Here is a 23,566-nt window from a genome sequence, read left to right as displayed (position 1 = left end):
CGATTAATTTGATTTTTTTTTATATTTCTTTGATCTAATTAATTCAGTTCAATTTATACAATTTAAATTCAATTTTTTCGATTATCGATTAGTTCAATTTTTTGAATTAATCAATTGATTTGATTGAATTTAATATCAATTAATAAATTTTGCTCGATTCGATAACCGTTTTCACATCCCTAAATTGTCAACTTGTCATTTTCATTTTGTGACTTGTTGGCCACATATTTGGATAAGTTATGGGAAGAGATGTTATATAATATTTGTAATTAGAAAATAGTTGATTTACACTGATGAAACAAGGAGATTGAAAAAAAATCCCTAACACTCAATGAATTAGAGGTATTATCTTCGTAGTAAATTAAACTCTTTAAATTGTTATTTGAGCAAAGAGAACTTAATTAGACTTACTTGTGTTGAATATCTATAAATTATTTTATCAAATATATACAAATGATTTTATATGGAATATCTACAGGTTGTTTTGAATCTCTTTCTCTTCCATTTTACCCTACAAATATTTTATATCAAATATTTATAAATTGATTTGAAACTCTCTTCCCATACTCTTTACCCTACAATTATTTTATATTTACACTTCTAAAATTGATTTGAATCTCTTTCCCTTACTCTTTACTTTACAATTATTTTATATTTGCACTTCTATTGATATGTCAGTTTTAAATAAAACAGAGCAATCTATCTATCTATCTATCTATATATTAAGATTGAATCTAACATCTCATTTAATGAGTATTTTATTTTTCTAATTTTGTGATTATTTTTATATTTTAAAATTTTTAAATTATTTGTAATTTAATCATTATTATTTTATTAATTAACAATATATACATTCTTTAAATTTATCTAGGTGTATATATTGAATCTATCTAATCTAATCTAATAATATTATTAAACTTAATAATTTTTTATTCTACTTAAACTTTACACATTTAAGTAACATTTTGTATTTATAAATATTTATTACTATTAAAGTAAATTGCATATATATAACCATGCGAAAGATCGATATACATTTAATTATCTATTAGTCTAATGCAGTGAACCTAACAACAAAATAGAGATGATGTAAGGGGACCGTACAAGGGCAGTAATTCCAAATAAAGATGATGTATTTTGAACTTTACACATTAAAATAACACTTCATATTCATATTTATTGCAACTAAAGTCAGATGTACCTATATATATATATTATGAAGATTAATTGAGTAAGGTCCTAAAATTCTCTTTTTCTTTTTTTCTCTTTTGAGTTTCATTTAACTTTCATCAAGCATATGTGCGACATAATTTTTGTCTAATACATTAGACTTTATGATAATGTATATTCTATCATTTGCATTGGTGCAAAGAAACTTTAACAACAAAATAAAAGTTGTTTTAAGATATATTCCATCATCTAGTAATTTCTTATTTCATTCTTTGTTCAAATGCTTATAACCAAACATAATTAACTAAATCTATGCTTATTTATTATAGAACAAAAATTATATAAATGACTTCATTCCAAACTTTATTCTTATAAATTTTAACTCTCAATTCTATATATCCATCAAACACATCTTTACATGACTAATATACATACTCATCTATATAGATGAGTTACAATCTACATGATTATATATTGCCAACTGTACTTTACTTATTAAATTCAATTTTTTTAATCAAAAAAATTAGTTGCAAAATTTTTAATTAAAAAAAATTATAAGATTTCCGGCATCACTTAGAAATTTCAAATATTTCAAAATCAAAAAAGAAGGACAAGGTGAACCTAGACTAGGACAATGAAGATGGAGATGAACAACAAAACAAAAACAAAACGAGCAAATTAATCTACTCAGATTAGATATCATATAAGATAGAGTATTACAATTTTTATGAGAAATATTTTGTAATTTAATGGCATGTGACTACAAATTCAGTTTAATTAAACATTTTTAATAAATATACTAAACTACATACTCTTTCATTACAAATTATTATTTAAAATTTTTGTTATTCTATTATTACTTAAACTTTTAAACTTTTATAACGAAAAACCTATGTGTGGTTGGGATGCTGGATATAATGACAGTAATAATGCCTTAGCGGTGACGGTTTGCAAATATGCTAGACAATATAACAATTATATTATTTATATATGGGTCCAAATATATAAATATGTGATAGTTTCTTGGGTTATATTTTTTTTAAAAATATAGAATTAGGGTTATTCGACCTGAGTCAAGTCGACACAGTACCAGACTCGAGCTCAATGCAATTACAAAATTCAAAACTCCACTCAAGCCCGTACAAGTTTTATTTCTAGATCTTGAACTCGACTAGATGAAATACTCCAAAAGTTAGAGCCCAATTTGGCTCAACTCAATAACTCAAAGAAATTTTTTTTAATAATTTTAAAATTGAATTTGAACCAAGTCAATCTCGAGTTTTTTTAAAGTTAATATCTAATAACTCACAAGTTTGCATATATCATTTACACCCCTGTATGGACTTTTGCTAATTAAAATGCAATAAAGTCAAATATCAAATATTATGAAGTCAAAGTATTTGCACCTACAAATTATATACTAATACAATCTGCATCTTTTAGAATTCATATCGACAATCAAAATTTTCAATTCAGTTAGTAGATTACCTACAGTGTTAGGTTTTGTATTTTATTTATATCTTTTGTAATTGCCTAAGTGCTCATAATGAGTAACAAAAATATATGGTATTTCTTATTATTTATGATATTTTTCATTGTTGTTAGAATCTTACGATTCACGATTCGAATCGTACGATTCGACTCGATTCATATAGAAATCGAGTTGAATCTATAGGTTGAATCTAAAATCCCTTAGAATCGTACGATTCACGATTCGAATCGTACAATTCGACTCGATTCATATAGAAACCGAGTCGAATCTATAGGGTGAATCGAAAATCCCTTAGAATTAACTATAAATCGGACAAATCGATTGTGAATCGTATGAATAGCACGATTCATCCGATTCGTGCGACTTCGTCCGCATGTGCGCTTTAATCAAATATTCGTTCGATTTGGCTATCTTTGAAAACAAAGAAGATGATGAAGATGATTGATAGCTAGTAAAGATTATGGACAATGGAGTTTATTAATAACCTTACAGTTGTAGGTTTTTTTTTTTTTTTTTTTAACTTGTTATTTAGAAAGTGGTTTGGTTTGGTGCAATTTGAATTTAAAGGCAACATGAATATACTTTTGCCTTTTGGTATAATTTTAAACTTAGCAAATATATTTAGAAGTTTTTTTATCTATTTATATTTAAAAGAATTGATCATTGTTGATTCGATTCTCGATTCACGATTCTTAAAATAAGGATTTTGATTCTCGATTCGAATCTCGATTTAATAACTATGATATTTTCAATTTCTTACTATACAAATATAGTTTATGATATTTTCAATTTCTCACTATTAAACATAATAAACCCTTAAATTTTAACATTTATCAACAAAAGTGATATCAATAGTCACACCTTAATTATACACATCTACTTATTGTGAAAAGATTAAATGGTGCATAACTAAAACAATAATCGTACTATACTAAAGTAAGTAGTACTAACTAGAGTGTAATTTTTATATAACAACATGTAAAAAAGCAGATTAAAAAGAAAAGCACATTCTATTCTATTCTATGCCTAGTGTTGATGGTCCCAGAAGCATATGCAAGGAAGAGTGGAAAGCTCAACCAAATTCTCAGTGGGCTGTGCAAACTTCGAAATCTGGAAAAACAAAAAGTGGAACCGAAATGTTAAATTCAGTTAAAATATTTTGGTTTTGGTTTTGGGTTGGAGCATATATCATCCATCTGCATGTACACTCATAATTCATATATCATTCACAGATATAGTTGGAATGGAAGCAAGAATTTTCACCTTCTCGAATAATCCAGAACTTACTTCCATCTACATTGCACAGCATGCATTCGGATTCTCTTCACTGAAAAGCTGGGGAGCGTAGACAAGCCCCGGAGGATAAATCCGGTAAAGACCCTCCAAGTCAATTTTATTCTCACCTTCTTGCTTCCTCTTGGCGTCCTCCTCGTCTTCCTTCTCCGGCAGCACCATCACAATCTCCGCATGCTTCCCGGCCTTCCTCTTCACGTACTCCGCAAGCTTCTTCGCTTCGATTTCCCCCTTCACGGTCACTCGCGACTTCTCCATTTCCGCCTCCACGCTGTACACGCCTGAAAATCGCCCATAGGTCAGCAGCAGTGGCTTTGGTTTTATTTTAATTATTTGGAGAAAATCAATAAGTAAAATCAACTGAATGGAAGGGAAAATATGGAATGAAAAGTAGGATAGTAAGGGAAAATATTAACCATAGATTGAATATATACTCTCTTTTTTTTAAATGATAAAGTATGATTTAAGGACGTGTTTGAATTTTTTTTTAAAATATTAAGGCTAATATAGTTAAAATAGGAAAAGTAACGCTGGTTATTAAATTATAACAATCTGAAATGTGCATGTGTGTGTTTTGGCTTTATAACTAGGGTTCATGTTGTTTAAGCGACTAGTTAAGAGGATTATGTTAATTTTTTAATTTATCTATTTAAAAATAGTTAAAATTCACTAAACTCTATTAAAGTTTACAATCCCCTTAACCCCCTTATTATACATTTTATTTTTTTACCAAAAACTCTTTTATATCATTTTTAACCAAAAAAACTAGACTTACGTATCAGAAAAAAAATGACTATAATGTTCCATTAACCTTAAATATTATGAACAATTATGCTATTCCAAATCAATTAAAACTAAAAATATCAAACTTATTCTTTTAAGTCTTGAATGGGGAAAGTGGCACCAATAGATTATTAATTTGAGATAAAAAAAATAAAAAATAGAAAAATATTAAGCACTGACCCAAAAAGAAGATAAGAAAATTGTAACTTTTGAAATTACAAGGGAAAAAACAAGAAAATTCAATGAAGTATGTGCTTACAAATTTAATCAAAAATCATATTTACTAATAAAAGAATCAAGAAAATTTAATCAAATATTTAATGTTTTGAAATTTACTTTGATTCCACTATTCAAAAATAATTATTTGAGACTAATTTATTTTTTCAATTCAACAATGAATTAAATTTCACTTTAGTTATGAACTAATTGACTTTTACACTTCTTTAAAGATAAATTAATTATCATTTGGCACCACTTTCATCCATCTAAAGATAAACTTTGGTATTTATATTTTCAATTGATTTGCAATAATAGAATAATATGTAATTGTTTAAGATTAATTGAGGGATTATGGTCTTTTTTCTGGGATATAAATTAAATCTAGTTTTTGAAAAATAATTGTAAGTAAAAAAATAAAATTACAAATTATTTAAGTGCCTCAAACTATAAACTTTAAAATTGTTCATTAAATTTTAACGAATTCAAAATTGTGTCATAAAGAATTTTGTAATTTTCCCATTCAAAACTACATTATTATTGGTAGAGTAAACTTTTTCCATTTGTTATAATTGAGAGCATTGTCAGTCCAAGAAATCACCTAATAAGGTAACAAATATATCCCTCTTTAGTACTCTCTCACCGATTCAACAAAACAATATAAACAAAAAATTAAAGAATTGATAAATGATAAAGATAAAGCAATCAAATCACACACCAAGATTTATCTTGGTTCGAACTAGTTTAAACCAGTCCTACATCCAACCTTTCGAGAAAAAATAGTCGGCTATAATCTTGATGAAAACAATACAAATGAATCATTCGCACACCCCACAAACTCACTGAAACAATCGAGGACTCTCACTACAAAATTATAAAGATATCTCTCTGTCTTTTCTATAGCAATATAGTTCTCTAAATTGGTGAGAATGATCAGAATTTTAGACCCTCAAGAGACTACTCCATGCCTCTTATTTATAGATAAAGGAGGAGTGAATTACAATGAAAAATATGTGGAAATATCCTATCTACCCCTCACTTAAATTTACATATAATTAGCCTTTTATTTCCTAATTTGTCATTGTCGAATATAAACCTAATTATGTCTGAGTTCTTCTAAAATATCCAACCATTCAATGCAAAACTCGAATAAGACCGTGTTTTTAAGACAACAATTGGGGACTATTGAAACAAAATCACGCTCAATTTGTAGAGTTTTTCTCTTTTAATGTCTATAAGTGATTACGCATGATTCAATCAATTTGTTATTATAATCCATGGCTAAGTTTAAAATTGCGAAGAAAAGAAATGCCAAACCAAAGAGAGATGTACGTACCCTGCATTCTGTGAATGCAGCGCTTGATATCCTCTACGCAGGCTTCGCAATGCAAGAAAATCTTCAGCACCACTTCCACGACCTTCGGCGCCTGTGAAATCACCGAGAAAATTAAGCATCAAAATCGCCATTGCAAAATGAAGAAATTAACAGTACAGAGCCGCATGATCAAAACTACAGGGCATATACACGCGCCTCTTCTTTCTTCTCTTCCTTCTTCACTTCTTTCTTCTCTACAAGAACGGGAGAGATAAGCGTGACATGATAATGGCCTTTCTTCCGAAGCCTCTCCATTACCTTTCTCGGCTCCGCCTTTTTCCCCTTCACTGTCACTCTATGATTCTTCCTGTCGGTCTCGATCTGTTCGACTCCTGATCATCAACAAAAACGAACAAAAATCGCAGAACCAGAATAGATAGTAACAGAAAATTGAAATGAGCCGAACAATATGATCAAGAATCATGAATTTCCAGAAATTGAAGCTCTGAGAATTTATTGCACTTTCTACGATGTAACGGAACTTTTGAGAACTAGAATTTCATCACATTGTTATTGCCATTTCAAATTCAAAGTTATGGAGCTTCAATTGCCCCTGTGAAAAATATGAGGAAGCTGATTCTTTCAGGCAATAGAATGCGATGAAACTGCGATAAATTTTCTGCATGAGGAGTATGGCAATGCTTACGATCAAGAACCTAAAATGTGAGAAGAAGCTTCTGATCGAGAAACAGAATATCCTGAGATTGCACTGCCATATTCTCAAAAGTTGGAGCTGCGATTAACTGAATTAGAAGAAATCGATAGAAAAGATACCGTAGAAGCCTCTGAGATGCTTGACGACTGTTTCGGCGCATCCATCGCAGTGCATGTAGAGCCCCAAAACGATCACTCCGTCAGGATTCTCCTCGTTATTTGGCTGCACGGAAAATAAAGCATTCGGAATATCAATCCAGTCGACGCCATGGAAATTCACGTCAAAGGCAACGAAAATCTCAGAGGTAAGTAGTTAGTTAGACTCAGCTCCCCGCGCGAAGTTTCAATTACTGATCATAAATATCACAAGTTTTAGTTTGATACATGGAACCTCTTTTTCCCCGAAGTAAGACTCAACTGATGACTTTTCTCTTCCTTTTTTCCTACATTTTCTTAGTAACCAAACAGTGGATTCAGACAACCGGTACCTTCGTCATACGAAAGTGTTTGCGGTTTGTGACGTTGATAACACTCGAGTGTCCTACGGTCCTGCATTGGCGCACTTATATAGACGCGCCAAACCAATAGAAACCGCCATTCGATGAGATATGCCTTCTCAGCTCTCTTTCCTCAACAGCCGTAGATCACAAATCTTATTATAATTTAATAATAATAACTTGTGTTGAATGTGTGACACTTGATAAAGGTACGTAAATTATTATATTCTAAAGGGTCAAAACTCTTTATATTTTGATTACTAGTATAAATTATAATAATGATATATGACCATTGGTTTAATTAAATATTATTTTCATTGCATGGCAAGCAAGAAAGGAGGAATTATTATTAGTGGCAGTAGTGGTGGGTAATGAAATGATTGGATTCAGGATGATTATTACGAAGCGCTTGTAAATGGAAAACGCGGATGTGCTGAATCGTACGTGCATTGATGGCTTTATTATTATTATTATTATTAAGGTAGCAGAGATGGATATATGGATGGGTCATGTGTGTACATGTTGCCACGTTGGTGTGGCTTTGAATTAATGGAAAATGAGCTGTGAGAGTTTAATTGTATGGTGTTAATTGGTAAACTGAAACGCCAGAGGAAGGCTTTCAATTTTGCTAGGAAATGAATTTAGTTGCCATAATGACATGAGATAATAATAATGTACTATAAAGGGATCCTTTGATATATATATATATATATATGTTAATTTGTAAATTAAGCAAAAATTAAAAAGTAATCTCAAGGTGGCATGCATGGATGCATGTTGGGGAGTGTGAAAGAAAAGGAAATGGAATAAGAATTGGAGAGATTTGTAACCCCTGGTGTTAATCATTGGACCAAACCAAAGTAGTATATCCGAGTATATATATATATGTAAACAATTTTTGTGAACGTAAAAAGCAACACCAAAGGCAAATAATTAATATACAATTAAGGAAACTAATAACGAATGAAAAATAAAATGTACAAGAATCTCTACACTTATTACCAAATATATATATATATGCTTAAATTTTGAAAGAATTATACTAAGGGCCCGTTTGACTAGGCAGTTTGATTGTTTATGAGTTGATATGTAACTTTTAAGCTATCTAACTTATTTAATTAAAGTGTTTAATTTGTCATAAGAGCGTATAAGTTACCTACCTTAAACATTCTTGCATAAGAGTTTTGCATAAGTTGACTGGGGATAGCTTTTGCAAAAAAAATGCTACAAAATAAGCTATGTTGACAAAGATTTTACCATATTACTCTCATACATTTTGCTAATTTCCAAGCATGCCCTTCTTTTTCATCATCTTCCTTCAACCTTTGCCTCCAGCCACCAGTCGCCCCACCGTCGGTCATCGCCATCGCCCCCACCGTCGGCCATCACCGTCACCCTCACTGTTTGGCCATCTTCTCACTATCGCCATCCCTACCCCAATCAGTTGCCACCCCCAAATCCACCGTTGTCGTTGGCTGCTGCCTCTAACCTTTATCGCTCACGTCCATCACTTTCTCCTCCGTTGGTTGTCGTCTGCTGCCTCTAGCCTCCATTGCCCGTTGATCGTAGCCCGTGTCTACCACTTCTATCACCCGCAACCGCCTCTATGGGTGTATATATGTATATGTATATAGACATATAACATATATAATTTGAAAATATATACGTAATATATATGTAGCATATATATTGTATTAGTACTTTTTTTAAGAATTATATATAATTTTGATAAAAATTTTATCATTACAAATTACTTTATAATTTAATTTTATTAAAAATTATTATTTTTATATTTTTTATTTATATTATTAAATAACATATCTATTTTTATCTTTTCATCAAATTTTGATAACTTATCAGCTCTTTCAAAGCAAATACATAACTATTAATTGAAATCTTAAAAGCATACTTATTCAAATACATTATCAACTTAAACGCTACCCAACTTCAACGCTATAACCAACTTAAACACTACCTAGCTTAAAAGCTTAAAAAATAAGGCCTAGCCAAACTGGCCCTTATTGTTGTTATCTAGATACATCAACAAATTTGTTTGAATGAAAATGTCGTCATCAAGCTACCTAAGCCTGTAAATAAAAAAAAAGAACAATCAGTGGGCATGAGAAAGTTTCTACACAAATACTCTGATGTTTAAGACAGACACTGACATAATAAAAACTATATTAAACTAGTAACAGAGACACATTTTTAGGAATGTATTCCTACTTATTCCTAAAGAAATGTAGAGTAATCCAGAATAGCTCAAAATTGAGATTCTTGTAGATGGCATTTATCTTTATAGATGACGTCTATCTCTTATCACTACAAAAAAATCAGCGTTTTAAAAATGGAAAATTTTGTCTCTAAAATATCAAAATTCATTGCTAAATTATTTAGTGGCGAATTTAGTGGCGGGTACCATTTCGTCGCTAAAATTTAGCGACGAGTATTTTTTAGCTACGGAATCAGCGACGGAGATTGTACCAGTCGCTAATCAGCGATAGAATTAGCGACGGGGTTGATCCCATCGCTAAATTTTAATTTTTTTATTTAATTTTTTTTATTTTTTAATGACAAGACTGACTCAGTTGTTAAATTTTAATTTTTTTAATTTAATTTTTTATTTTTTAGCGATAGATTTTAGCTCGTTGCTAAATTTTATTTTATTTATTTATTTATTTTTATTTTTTAGCGACGGGGGCCGTCGCTAATTATTAATTTTTTATTTAATTTTTTTATTTTTTAGCTACAGCATCATTAATTTTGTCACTATATTCAACCTCAAAATTCAAAATTCAACGCGCGCCACACCCCAACCTCCCCTCATGTGCGCCACATGGCAATGTTGGGATATTACCCCTAGCTATTATCTCAAGCTCTCTACCGGATTCGAACCCCCAACCTCTCATGATCAAGTTTCACGCGCGAGCCAGCTGGAAGCTTTCTTGTTTATTAATATATATATAATATATTTATAGTATTCTCTTCTAAATATTTCAAAATTATATTTATACATCAAAATTTTTCAAACTTATTTAATGATATTAATTTTAACATTCATGTTAGTAAAGGTAACTAAATATTAATTTTAATTTTATTTAGTTATTAATTCAAATAAAATTTTATTAATTATTATATTAGCAGTGAAAAATTATGTTTTTATTTTAATTTTAATTTGTAATATATTTAAAAATTATTAGTTTAATTTTTACTAATATTAATATTAGTAAAAATTATTATGATATGTTTAAATATAAAAATTTTAATTTTTTACTTAATTTTTTTATTTTTAACCAAATTTTAATTCTTTATTTTATTTTTTTATTTTTTAGCGACGGAATTGTACCGTTGCTAAATTTTAATTTTTTATTTAATTTTTTTTATTTTTTAGCGACGAGGTTGACCCGTCGCTAAATTTTTATTCTTTATTTAATTTTTTGTATTTTTTTAGCGATGAGGTTCTTTGTAGCTAAATTTTAATTTTTTATTTTTTGGCACCCCATCCCTAAATTGTATTTTTTTATTTTTTATTTTTTATTTTTTTAATTTAATTTTATTTAAATTGTTTTTATCTAAATTTTAATTTTAATTTAATTTTTTTTACATTTTTAGGAACAGGATTGGCCCCATCGCTAAATTTAATTTTTTTAATTTAATATTTTCTATTTTTTAGCGAAGGGTTTGACTCGTCACTAAATTTGAATTATTTATTTATTTTTTAAAATTTCTTAGCGACGGGGTTAACCTGTCACTAAATTTGAATTATTTTATTTATTTTTTTAAATTTTTTAGCGATGGATTGTCCCGTCACTAAATTTGAATTATTTAATTTAATTTTATTTATTGAGCCCGTCGTTAAATTTTAATTTTTTATTTTATTTTTTTATTTTTTATTGATGGAATTGACCCTGTCACTAAATTTTAATTTTTTTATTTAATATTTTTTATTTTTTAGTGACTAGGTTAAGCCCGTCGTTAAATTTTATTTTTTTATTTAATATTTTTTATTTTTAGCTACGAGATTTCTATCGCTAAATTTAGTGACGTGTTTTTCGTCGTTAAATTAAAAAAATATTTAAAAAAATTAGCAACGAAAATTTCGTCGCTAATTGGTAACGGAATAATTTCGTCACTAAATTTTGTCCCTAAAATACAATTTTTTTGTAATGTATGGATAACGTTTATCTTATCTTTTTTTATGATAAATTTTTTTATAAATGATATTTATCTCAATATTTTGAATCATTTTAGAATTTGATTTCTTTATGAATAATTATAAGAATTCAAATGCTAAAATATTCAAAGAGATTTTTGGAATGTTAGAGTTATCTAATTTGCGCGAATCCCTGCATACTGAAAATTTATACCTTTTAACTCAAAAAAATTATTTTGGACTTTTAATTTTTTTTTAATCTTTTAATGAGATTTTGTCCAAACACAATACTAATATTTCCCTCAAATTGAAGAGATTAAAAAGATAGTAAGTAAAAGTGTTCTTGGGTTAGATTGGTTCGAATTTAATACTAAATCAAAATAGAATCAATTTATATTCTGTTCATAAAATTAATTTAATTCTTAATGCATAATAATTGAACTAACCCAACCCAATTGATAATGACAATTAGGGTTTTTGCAAGAGAAAAAAAAAAAGATAAATGGAAGAAAGAGAGGTAGAAAAAGTGAAGAGGGGAGAAAAAAATTAAATTATTTATATAAAAAAAACAAAGTCATCAATTTACTCTTTCTATTCGCAACAAAGTAAGTCAATGAAATTTTTAAAAATATAATTAATATCATTTAAACAAATAATGTGAAATTTACCCAATAATATAGAATAGATGAGGGAAAAAGGACGTGCCAGTCACGTGGGAAGGAACTCAACTCCGATAAGCGCGAAAGTCCACCAGGCCACGAGACTGATAAGTGTCGGACGAATATCGCAGCCAAGTGGGCAAACCTCCAACACGTGTCGAAACCTGGAACTAACACGTGCAAGCCCGAACAGGTCTCCGTCTTGGCGTCTTTTCATCATCATCTGGTTTTTTCCGTTTTTCCTGAAGACCACTTCCATCGCCACAACCCCAACCCCACTTCGCTGTCGAACCAGCGTAAGCCAAATCCTTCATTTTCTTTCCCTTTCTCTTCTGATTTGATCTGCTTGCTCTGCTCTATTCTTTGTAATTTCCTTTTCGTTTTTTTCTTAATTTCTTCCTTGCCCTGTAATTTTCTGTCTCCCCTCCATTTCAATCCCGTACATATTCATAGCTGTGCTTTTTGGCAAGGTTTTGTTTCTCTTGCTCTTCTTCATTTTTTGATGATGAAATTGGTTTAATATTTGTCGCGAACGCCTTCGATTTGAAGCGCATTCGCCCGCTTTTCGGACAGCATTTCGCTCCGTCGCTACGATTGTTGAGAACTAATACGATTTGATGAAACCCTCGCGCAATTTCTGTTTTGGATCTGACAAAAACATTTACACGCACATTGATGTGTTGTTTTATCATTATATATATTGGTGCAGTTATATATATATGAATTGAATTTGGTGCAAATGCATTGTTGGCTTTCTTGTTGCTTCAAATTAATTCATATATATGGTTTCTGTGTAAACCATCAAATGTTTTGAGTATTTCTCCTTGGATCTTCTTTTGATGATCACCAACTCTTTGAAACGGGTGGCGGTGGGTTGATTGAGGCTCCGGATCCAGTTTCACCGGCCACACTTTTTTTAACCGCAAATTCCATCAGAAATCATTAAGATGGCGGTCTCACTTTTGAAAACTGTAGCCTATATTGGATGTGTTTATTTATTTCGAACCGATTTTTGTCACCACCTTAATTAGGATTAAATTTTTTTATTAATTGTTTGTTCTATTTAGAAATCTTTTTTCTGGAAGATTGTATGTACCCATTAGCATTAACATTAGCATTGCTCATCGTCTTGGAGAAATCAGGGAGACATTTTAGGATTTCTGAGATTTTGATTCATGTTTTGTGAAGGTCTTGTGTTGGTAGGGACGAGGGGGTTGGTGGTTATGATCGATGCAGCTACTTTGCAGCTTACCATTTTAAAGTTTTGGTGCCTGAGTTCATTTTTTATTATTCACGGCCAGTGTAACATAGTTTACAAGAAAATGGTCCCAGATGATAATAAAATTCGGGGGAAAAAAGGAAGTATTATAAACATCCCTTCTGTTTCTTGTTCCACAAAGTGTTGCTTCTTTTTTGTCCTTGAGGACCATTTTCCGGGTGAAACTAGATAGAGAAAATTTGAACAATAGAACTCTCTCTCTCTCTCCACAACAAAATATTCCTTAATTTTCATGAAGGTCCGGAACCATGTATTTTTTTTATTCAGAAAATAGAAAATGTACTTAAACTTGGTTGATGACCTGAATTTGTTTGTGATTGATGTTATTGCGGTGAATGATTTAATAGATGTATAAACTTGAATCTGAAAATATAAACCATTGTTTTTACGGTGCAAAGTTTTTGTAGGTAACCTGCATTACACATGTTTTATGTATGGTAGCTATTCTTTCTATGCCTAAATCTGCTTTGATCTCTTTTCAGATATCAGTAGTCAAGCCAACAGTGCATCAGTGAACCATTCTTATTTGAATCCTTCGATTTAATTAAGAAGGTCCATCCGGTTAGCCAGCAAAAGGAAGTTGAGAATATAGAATAGACAAAGGAAGTAGGAAAATGTCAGGTGTATCTCTTGCTGTGGCTCCTCGTACCGAGCCAGATGAGACCACTACCTCAGCCCCGAAACCCCAACAGAAGCCTCTCCAGCAGCAGCAGCAACAGGCTGCAGTGGGGGGCATAATGGGTTCGCTGCGTGTCATTGAGCTGCAGCTAGTAGCTTTCATAATGGTTTTCTCAGCCAGCGGTCTTGTCCCGCTCCTAGACTTAGTTTTCCCAGCATTTGCTTCTGCTTACCTCCTTGCCCTCTCAAAACTGGCCTTCCCATCACAAGGCACCACCAGGGGATCCCAGGAAATATTCCAAGGAGGTAGACTGTTCAGGTTCTATGTGGTTCTTGGGACGGCGATGGGGCTGTTCTTACCGCTGGCTTATGTTTTGGGCGGTTTTGCCCGTGGCGATGAGCATGCCGTTCGATCAGCCACTCCCCATTTGTTCCTACTTTCGTTTCAAATACTGACGGAGAACATAATTAGCGGGTTGTCACTATTTTCGCCCCCCGTGAGGGCGTTAGTGCCTCTGCTCTATACCGTGAGGAGGATCTTTGTGGTGTTGGACTGGATACACGATGTGTGGGTCAACAAGGCCTTGCCTGCCAATGCCCAAATTAAGGTGAGTTGTGAAGGGTTCTCGCTTTAATTCTTATTTTCGTGTATGATTTTCAGCGTTCAATTCAGTTTTGATTCAGCTATTATCATTGTCTACTAATCCTATTATGTTACGTACCACTACATGGAAGAAACTATTCGACTATTGCGTATTCTCCCAACAGTCTTCTTGCATCTTGAGCACTTGGCTGTTATGCTATTGCCTATATATAGCCAGCGCTAATTAACTTAATTCGTTTCTATAACTCGATGGTGGTGGTGGTGGTAGGATGTTGCATGGTTTTGGTTCGGGAGGGGCCTGGCAGTAGCCAATCTGGCGTACTTCTCCATCAACCTGTTTTGCTTCTTGATTCCTCGGTTCCTTCCGAGGGCTTTCGAGACCTATTTCCGGGCCCGGGACGAGGTACACGCGAAGGAGGCCGAGGACAGGCGGCCGGCAGCCGCAAACAAGCCCCAGCCAACGGACAAGAAAGCTGATTGAAATCCCTCTTTGCTATGAGGTTAAGCGGTAGATTTAATTTTGTGGGTCGAAGTCGTGTTACCCTTTTGATCTTTTCTGAAATTTAGTTTGCTGTGTTAATGAAAGTTTGGTTCATCTATCAGCTGATTGGTAGGGGCTTCTTCTTGGTCCCTGCAGATGGATAGATGGGTCTTCACTTAATGGGGATTTTGGAATATTTGTTCTTTTACGTTTTTTGGGTAGTGAAGTAGTGCTCTCTCACAAATTATGCACACTACCAGGCACTTACATAAAAAGAGAAGGTAAAGAATATTCTCTTTGTTCTTTTAAGTAGTGTGGGGTGGAAATATTTTACATGAATTTCCTTTTGAAATTATTTTTCAGCATCTGGCCGGGTGGGTAGGATTTTGGGAATATAATTTTCAAAAAATTTCAAGAGGGGTATTTCATATCTGTATTTGTTTAATTGATCGGAAAATAAAAACAATGTTGTTTGTAATTATAAAATTAAAAAAAAAAAGTAATGGTATTTAATTTTCATTCCATTAATTAATTAAAGTCAGTTTGAGATTTTATGGTTGTTGCCAAGTCTTTATCTTATTCCAATATTGTTATCATGCCATCGGTTCATATTAATTATTTTTATTTGTTATCATGCCATTAAATTTTTATATAATAAAGATTGTGGTTGAATTTTTATTATTGTTTGGGGTTTTGCTATTTAATATATTTTATTTATTTTTAACATCTCAACATTTCTATTAGTTGGTAAAATTCATTAATATATATATATAGGGTTTAATTTGTTAACAAGTGCTTTATATATAGGCATTTGTTAAAGTGAATTTTTAATATTTTTATTAATTAATAATAAATTTACATTTTAAAAAATTAATAATTAATAAAAATATTTAAATACTAAAAATAAAATACATTAAATAGACTTAACCAGAACCCTAATGCATAATATTATTATATATATATATATTATGATAGAAAAAGCAATTTGAAGTGACCTTAATTATAGTGCAAAAGAGACAATATACCTAAAAGTGCAGAAATGCTCCCCCTTTTTTTGACTTGGAAGTAGGAAGATGCTTCTTTCCCGGGACTGAGCCTCCTGCTGGCAATTTTACGTACAGCTGTCGTTCACATTACTGATTGACTAGTTACATGCATGTATATTACTTACATACATCTTTTCAGTTAAAAATATTAAATTGATAAGCTAATAATATTTTTTGTCTGTCTATGTGATAAGGTAATGATTGTTTGTCTATTTTTATTTTTATTTTTATTAAGCTAGAGCATGTTGAAAAATGTATTGAGCCCTTAAAACGAATAATAAACGTCATTTGGGAGCAGCTGCTTAGGCCGCATTAAAAAATATGGAAGCTAGAACCAAATAAGACATTAGTAAGCTCCGCTGCAGAGCCAGAGAAGATAATAGAGAAACTTATAGAAAAAGAGTAAAAAGATGAAATTACTCTCGCCCATTTTATAAATTTGTAAAGTGGGTCACTAATGCTACTCACTCATCTCTCTTCCATGACCGTCGCCTCACCGCTACCCTTATCTCGTTGTCATGCCGTGGCACCTCGCTATCATCGTTTCGCCTGGCCAATCGTCATTGTATCTTGAAGATGCAGCGACGATTGACGAGGCAAGACGAGTAGGGAGAAAACAGCAGTGACTCACTTTACAAATTTACAAAATGGATGGGACAATTTTATTTTTTTATCTCATTTCGATAACCTAGTTAGTAAGCCTATCCGACTCTCTAAAACTTTTTCAAGAATGGAATGGGGTGGCCTGCATGGGAACTCAGCTGGGGGCACAAAGTGTCTTCAAGGTAAAGTTTAGGACAAGGACCAATGATTGAGTCTTGCCAACGACAGTGTGAGAGTAATCTCTCAAAATGAGGGAGGCTCCTTGTGCGCAGTGAGCACTGATCTAGCCATTATGCCTGACTGAATCACAATGATTAATCCCCTCATATTCTATTGAGCTTGATCAGATGAGCGATTCATTTTTTGGGACAAGAATAAAATGGGTAGTAGCAGAAAGCGGGGGCCAGGCTACCGCCGAGTGGCTACTGGCTACCGTGTTTTTTCTAATCAAAGATTCAAATTCTGCCACGACTTTTGGTCGGCTATGGTTATCTGTCCCATTCCGATAATCAACTTAGCTCAAAAGACGACTTTAGCCCCCGCCATTTACATATGGGCAGGCAGGTGACACTGTTTTTCTCCTTTTTCTAATTAAACAAAAACAAAAGAAAAAAAGTTTACTTTATTTGATGCTTAACATTTCGTACGTACACCTTATTATTCTTCATAAGGAATTCATGTATATCTATCTAATTGAGGGCTTCCAATTCATCTGGAATCAAGGGCTTTCGCCTAATTGGTCCTTAAGTTTCTAAATTAAGTGTATGCTGTTTAACTTTTTAAGTTGGGTGTTGCCACAAACAAAATAGAAACACCACTCCCTAAGTCCCTGTCCCTTTGTGATTTCACTCCACACTTATTTACGCTCTCCTACTTTACTTTACTTTTACTTTTACTTTTATGACATGCTTTGGCATAGTTGTGTTTTCTTTAATTGGGTTAAAAAAATTTAAAAAAATAAAAACTCGATGCTATAGGTGTTTATGGTGCAATTTAGACCGTCTAAATCATTTTTAATATACTAAATTATATGTATAATTTTTTTATTATTTTAAATCACACGATCTGATTTGATCTGTATAAACTGCAACAGACTATATCGCATTTTATGGTACAATTTCAATAGTTTGTCCAAAACATGCCATAATTATCCAAACATCAAGTTAGCATAATCAATTAAAGTCATGAAGTGCAAAATAAAATAAGTTACAATTCAATCAAAATGCAAACTTAAAAATTCAAAGCTTATAACACAACCTTGTATATGTAACATAAAAATAACACAAAAGTTCACTGACATAAAATTGTGATGTGTACAGTCAGGGCTAGGCTAAGAGAAATGAAAGGTTAAGGTTTTATTTTTTTAATTTTTATATATTATGATGCGATGCAGGTAGTTCAACTAAAAATTAATTTTTTTTTATCAAACTGCAAACCTTACAGTTTGTGGATTTTTCAAATTATTTTCTTAAAAAATAGTGTAGTGCGGTCAATTTTTACGTTTTAATGATTTTTTTAAACACCCTTACGTAATATTCTAAAAGTAAAATATTTTAACGATTTTTTTAAACACCCCTAATTGATATTCTAAAAGTAAAATATTTGAATCCCCGTAACATCTATGTATAATTATTCAAAACATAAATATTTAAGATAATAGTTAGGGCAATGGCTAAGGTATAGTAAAACATTTTGTTTTTTTTTAGATAAAACATATTTATTTTATTTTAAAATAATTTTATTAATTAATAAAATATTTTAAAACATGATATATTTATCAACTAATAAAAAAAATTTAAAATTTAAACTAAGATACAATAAAATAAATATTTTATGAAAATAATATATATTTATTATACCTTAACACTATCATTATCCCTATACTAAATATGATCTTGTTTGACCCATTTTTGGAGTGATTAAATCATAGTACACTACCATGTAAGGTTATAGTTTTGCACTTAGAAGTCTCACATTTTAATCTAATACCTTCAATTATTATTCGACTCATCACTTCTAATAAAGTCTAAAAAGTCGATGCAATATGTGTTGGCCTTCATTATATTAATTAAAAAGACAATACAATATGATTTATTCTCCTCTTTTGACGTTACAGTCACCACATATATTTTATTCTTTACACTATAAACAATAATAATAGGAAAGTGTCCCGTTCAAATTTAGTCGATCGTGATTTGTAAAACGTAGTGAATAGATAAGTCAAACTACAAGGAAGAAGAACAAAATAGAATGAACAAAAGAAATTTTTACATGGTTCGGCCAAAATGATGCCTACTCCACGACTGTTCTTTAGATATTTCGACAGAGTAATAATATATTATTCTTCTTCTTTTTCTCTTTTTTTTTTACAAAGGTATTTTCGACCCCTATTTATAGTGAGGAATGTTTACAATTGCATAAAATATATAAGTATAAAAAAGATATAATGGGAGACAAGTCGTCCTTATCATCTATATAAAATCGAGAGTGGGATCCTCATTACGAGAGATCTGGTTTTTGCTTTAGATAAAGTGAGTGAGTCCTTACCTTTGGTTATTCAACAATAATATTGTTATACAAGCTGAATAGTTTGACCGTAGAGTTGAACTGTTGCTCAACGAGCTAAAGGGATTGCTGGGAACTCGTTGAGTATATCGCTGAGAGCTTGCTGGGAGCTCACTTGGTTCCTCGATCCGAACTCGGGTTTTATCGACGTATGAACTTGCTCTGATAAGTTCAGACTTATTTGGGTCTAGGCAATTAGGGCGGCCCGCTGGATCAAGCTCAACCCATAAAAAATAATGCGAGAAATACCCGTAACAGAAAGTAAATTAATTGGATATCTTTTTCAACTTTAGTCATTTGGTTGATACATCTTTTAAACATTAAAAATTGCTTAATCAGTCCTTTTTTTTTTTTTCAAAAATAACCTTGTCATTTCTTCTATTACTAAATGTGCTAAATAAATTGATTGTATACCTTTTAAACCTTGGGTTTTTGACTTAAATACTCTTTTAAATTTTTATTTTTCATCAAATCAATCTCTGAAAATTTTCTAAAATGATCAATATTGATTTGACAAAAAATAATAGTTGAGGAGACATTGGAGCCGAAGATTCAAATTTTAAAGGATGTACAATCAATTTTTTGGTCCAAAAGGTGAAATCACTCACCCTGAGCGTCTCCCACACTCGGCCCAACAGAACGTGGGAGGAGGTTAAACATGGTGATCCAGTCGGACGCAGTGGCTAGACCCGGGCTCACCGCGCATAAGGAGCCCCCTCTCACTTTGGAGAGAGGTACTCCCACACTGCCGCTTGCGAGACTCGATCCTTGGTCTTGGTCTAAGATTCACCACGAAAGACACTTTGTGCCCCATTTCTTAACCAACTGGGCTCCCATGTGGGTTGTACAATCAATGTTTTAATACTATTAGAGCACGTAACGTGGGTATTTTTAAAAAGTTTAAAAAGTGATTAAACCAAATTTAAAATTTGAAAAATATCCAAACCAAATACTTAAATTCAAAAAATGTATAATTAATTTGTGCTTAAAAAAGTATTTAGACATTATGATGGATGAAAACTTTTCGAAGGCACCATTAGAGCGTTTTCAAAACGTTTTCGTTTTCAAAACCTTAAGAAACGTTTCTAAGTTGTATTTGCAATTTTAGAAAGTTTTTGTGGCTATTTTATAATATATGAAAAATATCAAAAACATATTTTCAATTTGAAAATTCATTTTCATGAATAAAAATAATTTTTTTCCATTTCTATCTTAAAGTTTTTAATTTTTTCTAGAATTTGTTTCCAAAATTTGTTTGAATGATTATGGAACTTATGTTTATTTTTAAATTAAATAGTTATTTTTATAATTTTTATATTAAAAATTATATTTACACAAAGACTCATATTTTTTATTTACATATTTTTTGTATTTTCATATTTTCCTTTTTTAAAAAATAAAAATTTGCCAATTCCGATATATTTTTTTCATTTCTATTTCTATGCGATCTAAATTAGATAAAAACATACGCTTACAAATGAGGAGCATATAAATCAATATAACAATAAAATTATGAAAATTTTCTTTAATATATGATTACTTCTTTTTTTTTTTTGGGGGGGGGGGAGTGCCAATATCTATGATAATAAGATTATTAATTTAATTTAATTTATTATACTCAAATTTAATATATTATATATTTAAGAAACATGTGTTAAAATGAGCAAGATAAGGGAGTATCAAGATAAAGTTGGGAAGTATTTCAAGATTTTTATCAAATTGTTTATTAAATTTTTTAAAATACACTAGATGATACAAATGTCATTTTTTTCTTATCTATAAAAACTAAGATATACTTATCTTGAGGGAAGAGAGATAAACATATCTTGAAAGATCAAGATAAGAAGTCACTAATGATTTTTTTAAAAATTATCAGATAAACTTAAGAAACATATTAAAAATGATAGAAGTTCGGGATGCATCCAATATCTTAATTTTTCTATCTCATAATTTGATTAACAAACACCCATTAGATCAAGACTATAAATAATAAAATGTATAATAATATATTAAAACTAAGTGCACAAAAAAATAAGATCCAGACTTAGTCGCGGAAATGACATTTGTGGTGAAATAGTAATTAATAAGATCAAATTATAATGAGTTCAGTTTGAAGCTCAGCTCGTTTCAAAGGTAAATTCGTGGCAAAGGCGAGGAAAAGCGAGCCACCACAAGGACCAGTTAATACTAACTCTCCGTCTCCCCACGCTCCCATTGGCGCGTGGCAACCCCACCCCACGCCCTTCGCTTCAACCTCAAAACTAAGCTACCCCCTCCTCTTCTCCTTCTCCGTCCCCATCCATTTGCTTCGAAAACAAAACCCTATCTCTCTCTCTCTCTCTCTCTCTCTCTGAAAATACCTAAAAGTTTTACCAACATCCCTCTATCCCATCGGGGACGACGACGATGAAGATGAGAAACAAAGGCAAAGTTCACCCGTCGCCTTCTTCTTTATCTTCTCCTAATTTGTCTTCTGCAAATAGAGATGCTTTCTCTGTGCTGAAGCTCCTTCCGGCCGCCATTCTGGCTCTCATTTCTGTTCTCTCGCTCGAAGAGAAAGAAGTCCTGGCGTATATGATAACCAGGTCGATTAAATCCTCCGGCCCGGCTTCCATCGTCGAGGAGAAGAAGCGGAGCGGCAAGAAATCGAATACACATAAGCCGCCGGTCTTCTATTGCGAGTGCTTCGACTGCTACACGAGTTACTGGTTCAAATGGGACTGCTCGCCCAACCGCGAACTCATCCACCAAGCCATCGAAGCCTTCGAAGAACACCTGGCCAACGGCGAGCAGGCGAAGAAGAGCGGAAGAGGCAAGAAAAAGGACAAAACAGCTCGCCGTGCAGCTGAAAAGCCAGCCGAGGTACCGGACCCGCCGGCGCCAGAGGTCGAGGACAGCTTTGTTATGGTCATGCCGGAAGGCGACGCGCCACCACCGCCGGCGGAAGTATCGGAAAGCGCTGAGACGACGACGGTGGATGGAGAAGAGGAGGCGGAGGAGGAGGTGGCGCCGCCGGCGGAAGCGCAGATCATGCTGCGGAGCTCTCCGGCGAACGGCCACAAGGGTTTGGCTCGGAAGGTGTTGCCGGACGTGGTGGGGTTATTGAATTCGCGTTTGTGGAGCCTTTGGGGTCCGAACGCTTAGTGGTCGGATGGTTTCGGTTTTCTTTAGTTTTTTGAATTTTCCGAGAAAAAAAAAAAGGTAACATTTTGGGTGTTATGGTTGCATACGTACAATCATTACCGAATATATCTCTATATATAATCTTTAGCGGTTGGTACATTTGAGCATTTCTGCTGCACTATTTTGTGTTTCGTTTGGCCGAGACCGCGGCCCCGGTGCCGGAAAGTTAGTTACCGGTCGGGATATTTGCCCGGAAAGAATATTTATTTATGGTTAATAGTTTAGACTATTGATTTTGCTTAGGGCCGAAGTATCGCAAGTTGGTGCAGATATTTGCTGGCGTGGCTCATTACGTTGTCTAAGTGGCAGCAGTTAAGGGCACAATAATAGATTATTGTATTTGCTCAATGGTCTCATTCTCCTTAATATGGGATTAAAAAAAAAAAAAAGTTGTTAGGTGTAAAATTAAAAAAAAAAAGTTGTTAGGGTTATTTTTACATATTTATAAGTATGTTTCGTATAGATTAGAATAATAATAATCATTATTTGGTGGGGCTTGGCCCTTTTGAATATGAATGGATGTTTGAAATGTGACAATAATATTAATAGGCTTGTACATACAGAAGCAGAGAATATTAAAATATTATATATATATATATAAAGGCAGTCGATTTTCAAGGAACGGTGGCTGATATTTGGGACTGTTGTTGCTAATTTTTATGTAAATCTTAATGGACTTAAAACAATACTAAATATGTTAAATAAACTTTTGGACTTGGAGGTTGAGCCCCCGAGCGGACAGCGTGACAATGGATAAGCACTGTTTGGAACTTTTTGTCTCTTTCCCAATTGCATTATTAGCTTGTATTTATGCATTGCGCTTCCGAGTCAATGAAGTGCAATAATGCAGTGAAGATTGAGGTGTTTTGCTCAGTATGACCAGAATAATAAAGGT

The 23,566-nt window shown here is 32.2% G+C and overlaps 3 protein-coding genes across 4 annotated transcripts; 2 read left to right on the top strand and 1 right to left on the bottom strand.

The window, feature by feature from the left end:
* Positions 1-3,955: 3,955 nt before the first annotated feature.
* Positions 3,956-8,847, bottom strand: LOC127809248 (heavy metal-associated isoprenylated plant protein 7-like). The gene is made up of 5 exons (XM_052348010.1): positions 8,746-8,847; positions 7,104-7,206; positions 6,480-6,661; positions 6,291-6,381; positions 3,956-4,236 (listed from the first exon to the last, which is right to left on the bottom strand). Exons 1-5 carry the CDS (start codon positions 8,845-8,847, stop codon positions 3,956-3,958), a joined length of 759 nt encoding a protein of 252 aa, XP_052203970.1.
* Positions 8,848-12,471: 3,624 nt separating this feature from the next.
* LOC127810251 (uncharacterized) lies at positions 12,472-15,710 on the top strand. Of its 2 annotated transcripts, none has more exons than XM_052349626.1 (3): positions 12,472-12,588; positions 14,054-14,797; positions 15,062-15,710. In XM_052349626.1, exons 2-3 carry the CDS (start codon positions 14,186-14,188, stop codon positions 15,272-15,274), a joined length of 825 nt encoding a protein of 274 aa, XP_052205586.1. In that variant the 5' UTR covers positions 12,472-12,588; positions 14,054-14,185; the 3' UTR covers positions 15,275-15,710. The 2 variants fall into 2 exon arrangements, with proteins under 2 accessions (XP_052205586.1, XP_052205587.1); XM_052349627.1 differs by lacking the exon at positions 12,472-12,588 and adding an exon at positions 12,596-12,762.
* A 6,048-nt stretch (positions 15,711-21,758) lies between these two features.
* On the top strand, positions 21,759-22,913 carry LOC127809210 (uncharacterized). Its single transcript, XM_052347970.1, has one exon. It carries the CDS (start codon positions 21,895-21,897, stop codon positions 22,630-22,632), a length of 738 nt encoding a protein of 245 aa, XP_052203930.1. The 5' UTR covers positions 21,759-21,894; the 3' UTR covers positions 22,633-22,913.
* The last annotated feature ends 653 nt before the right edge of the window (positions 22,914-23,566 follow it).

The sequence above is a fragment of the Diospyros lotus genome, chromosome 9 (assembly GCF_014633365.1).
Source record: "Diospyros lotus cultivar Yz01 chromosome 9, ASM1463336v1, whole genome shotgun sequence".
Classification (NCBI taxonomy): domain Eukaryota; kingdom Viridiplantae; phylum Streptophyta; class Magnoliopsida; order Ericales; family Ebenaceae; genus Diospyros; species Diospyros lotus.
This window is presented reverse-complemented; position numbering and strand designations above follow the sequence as displayed.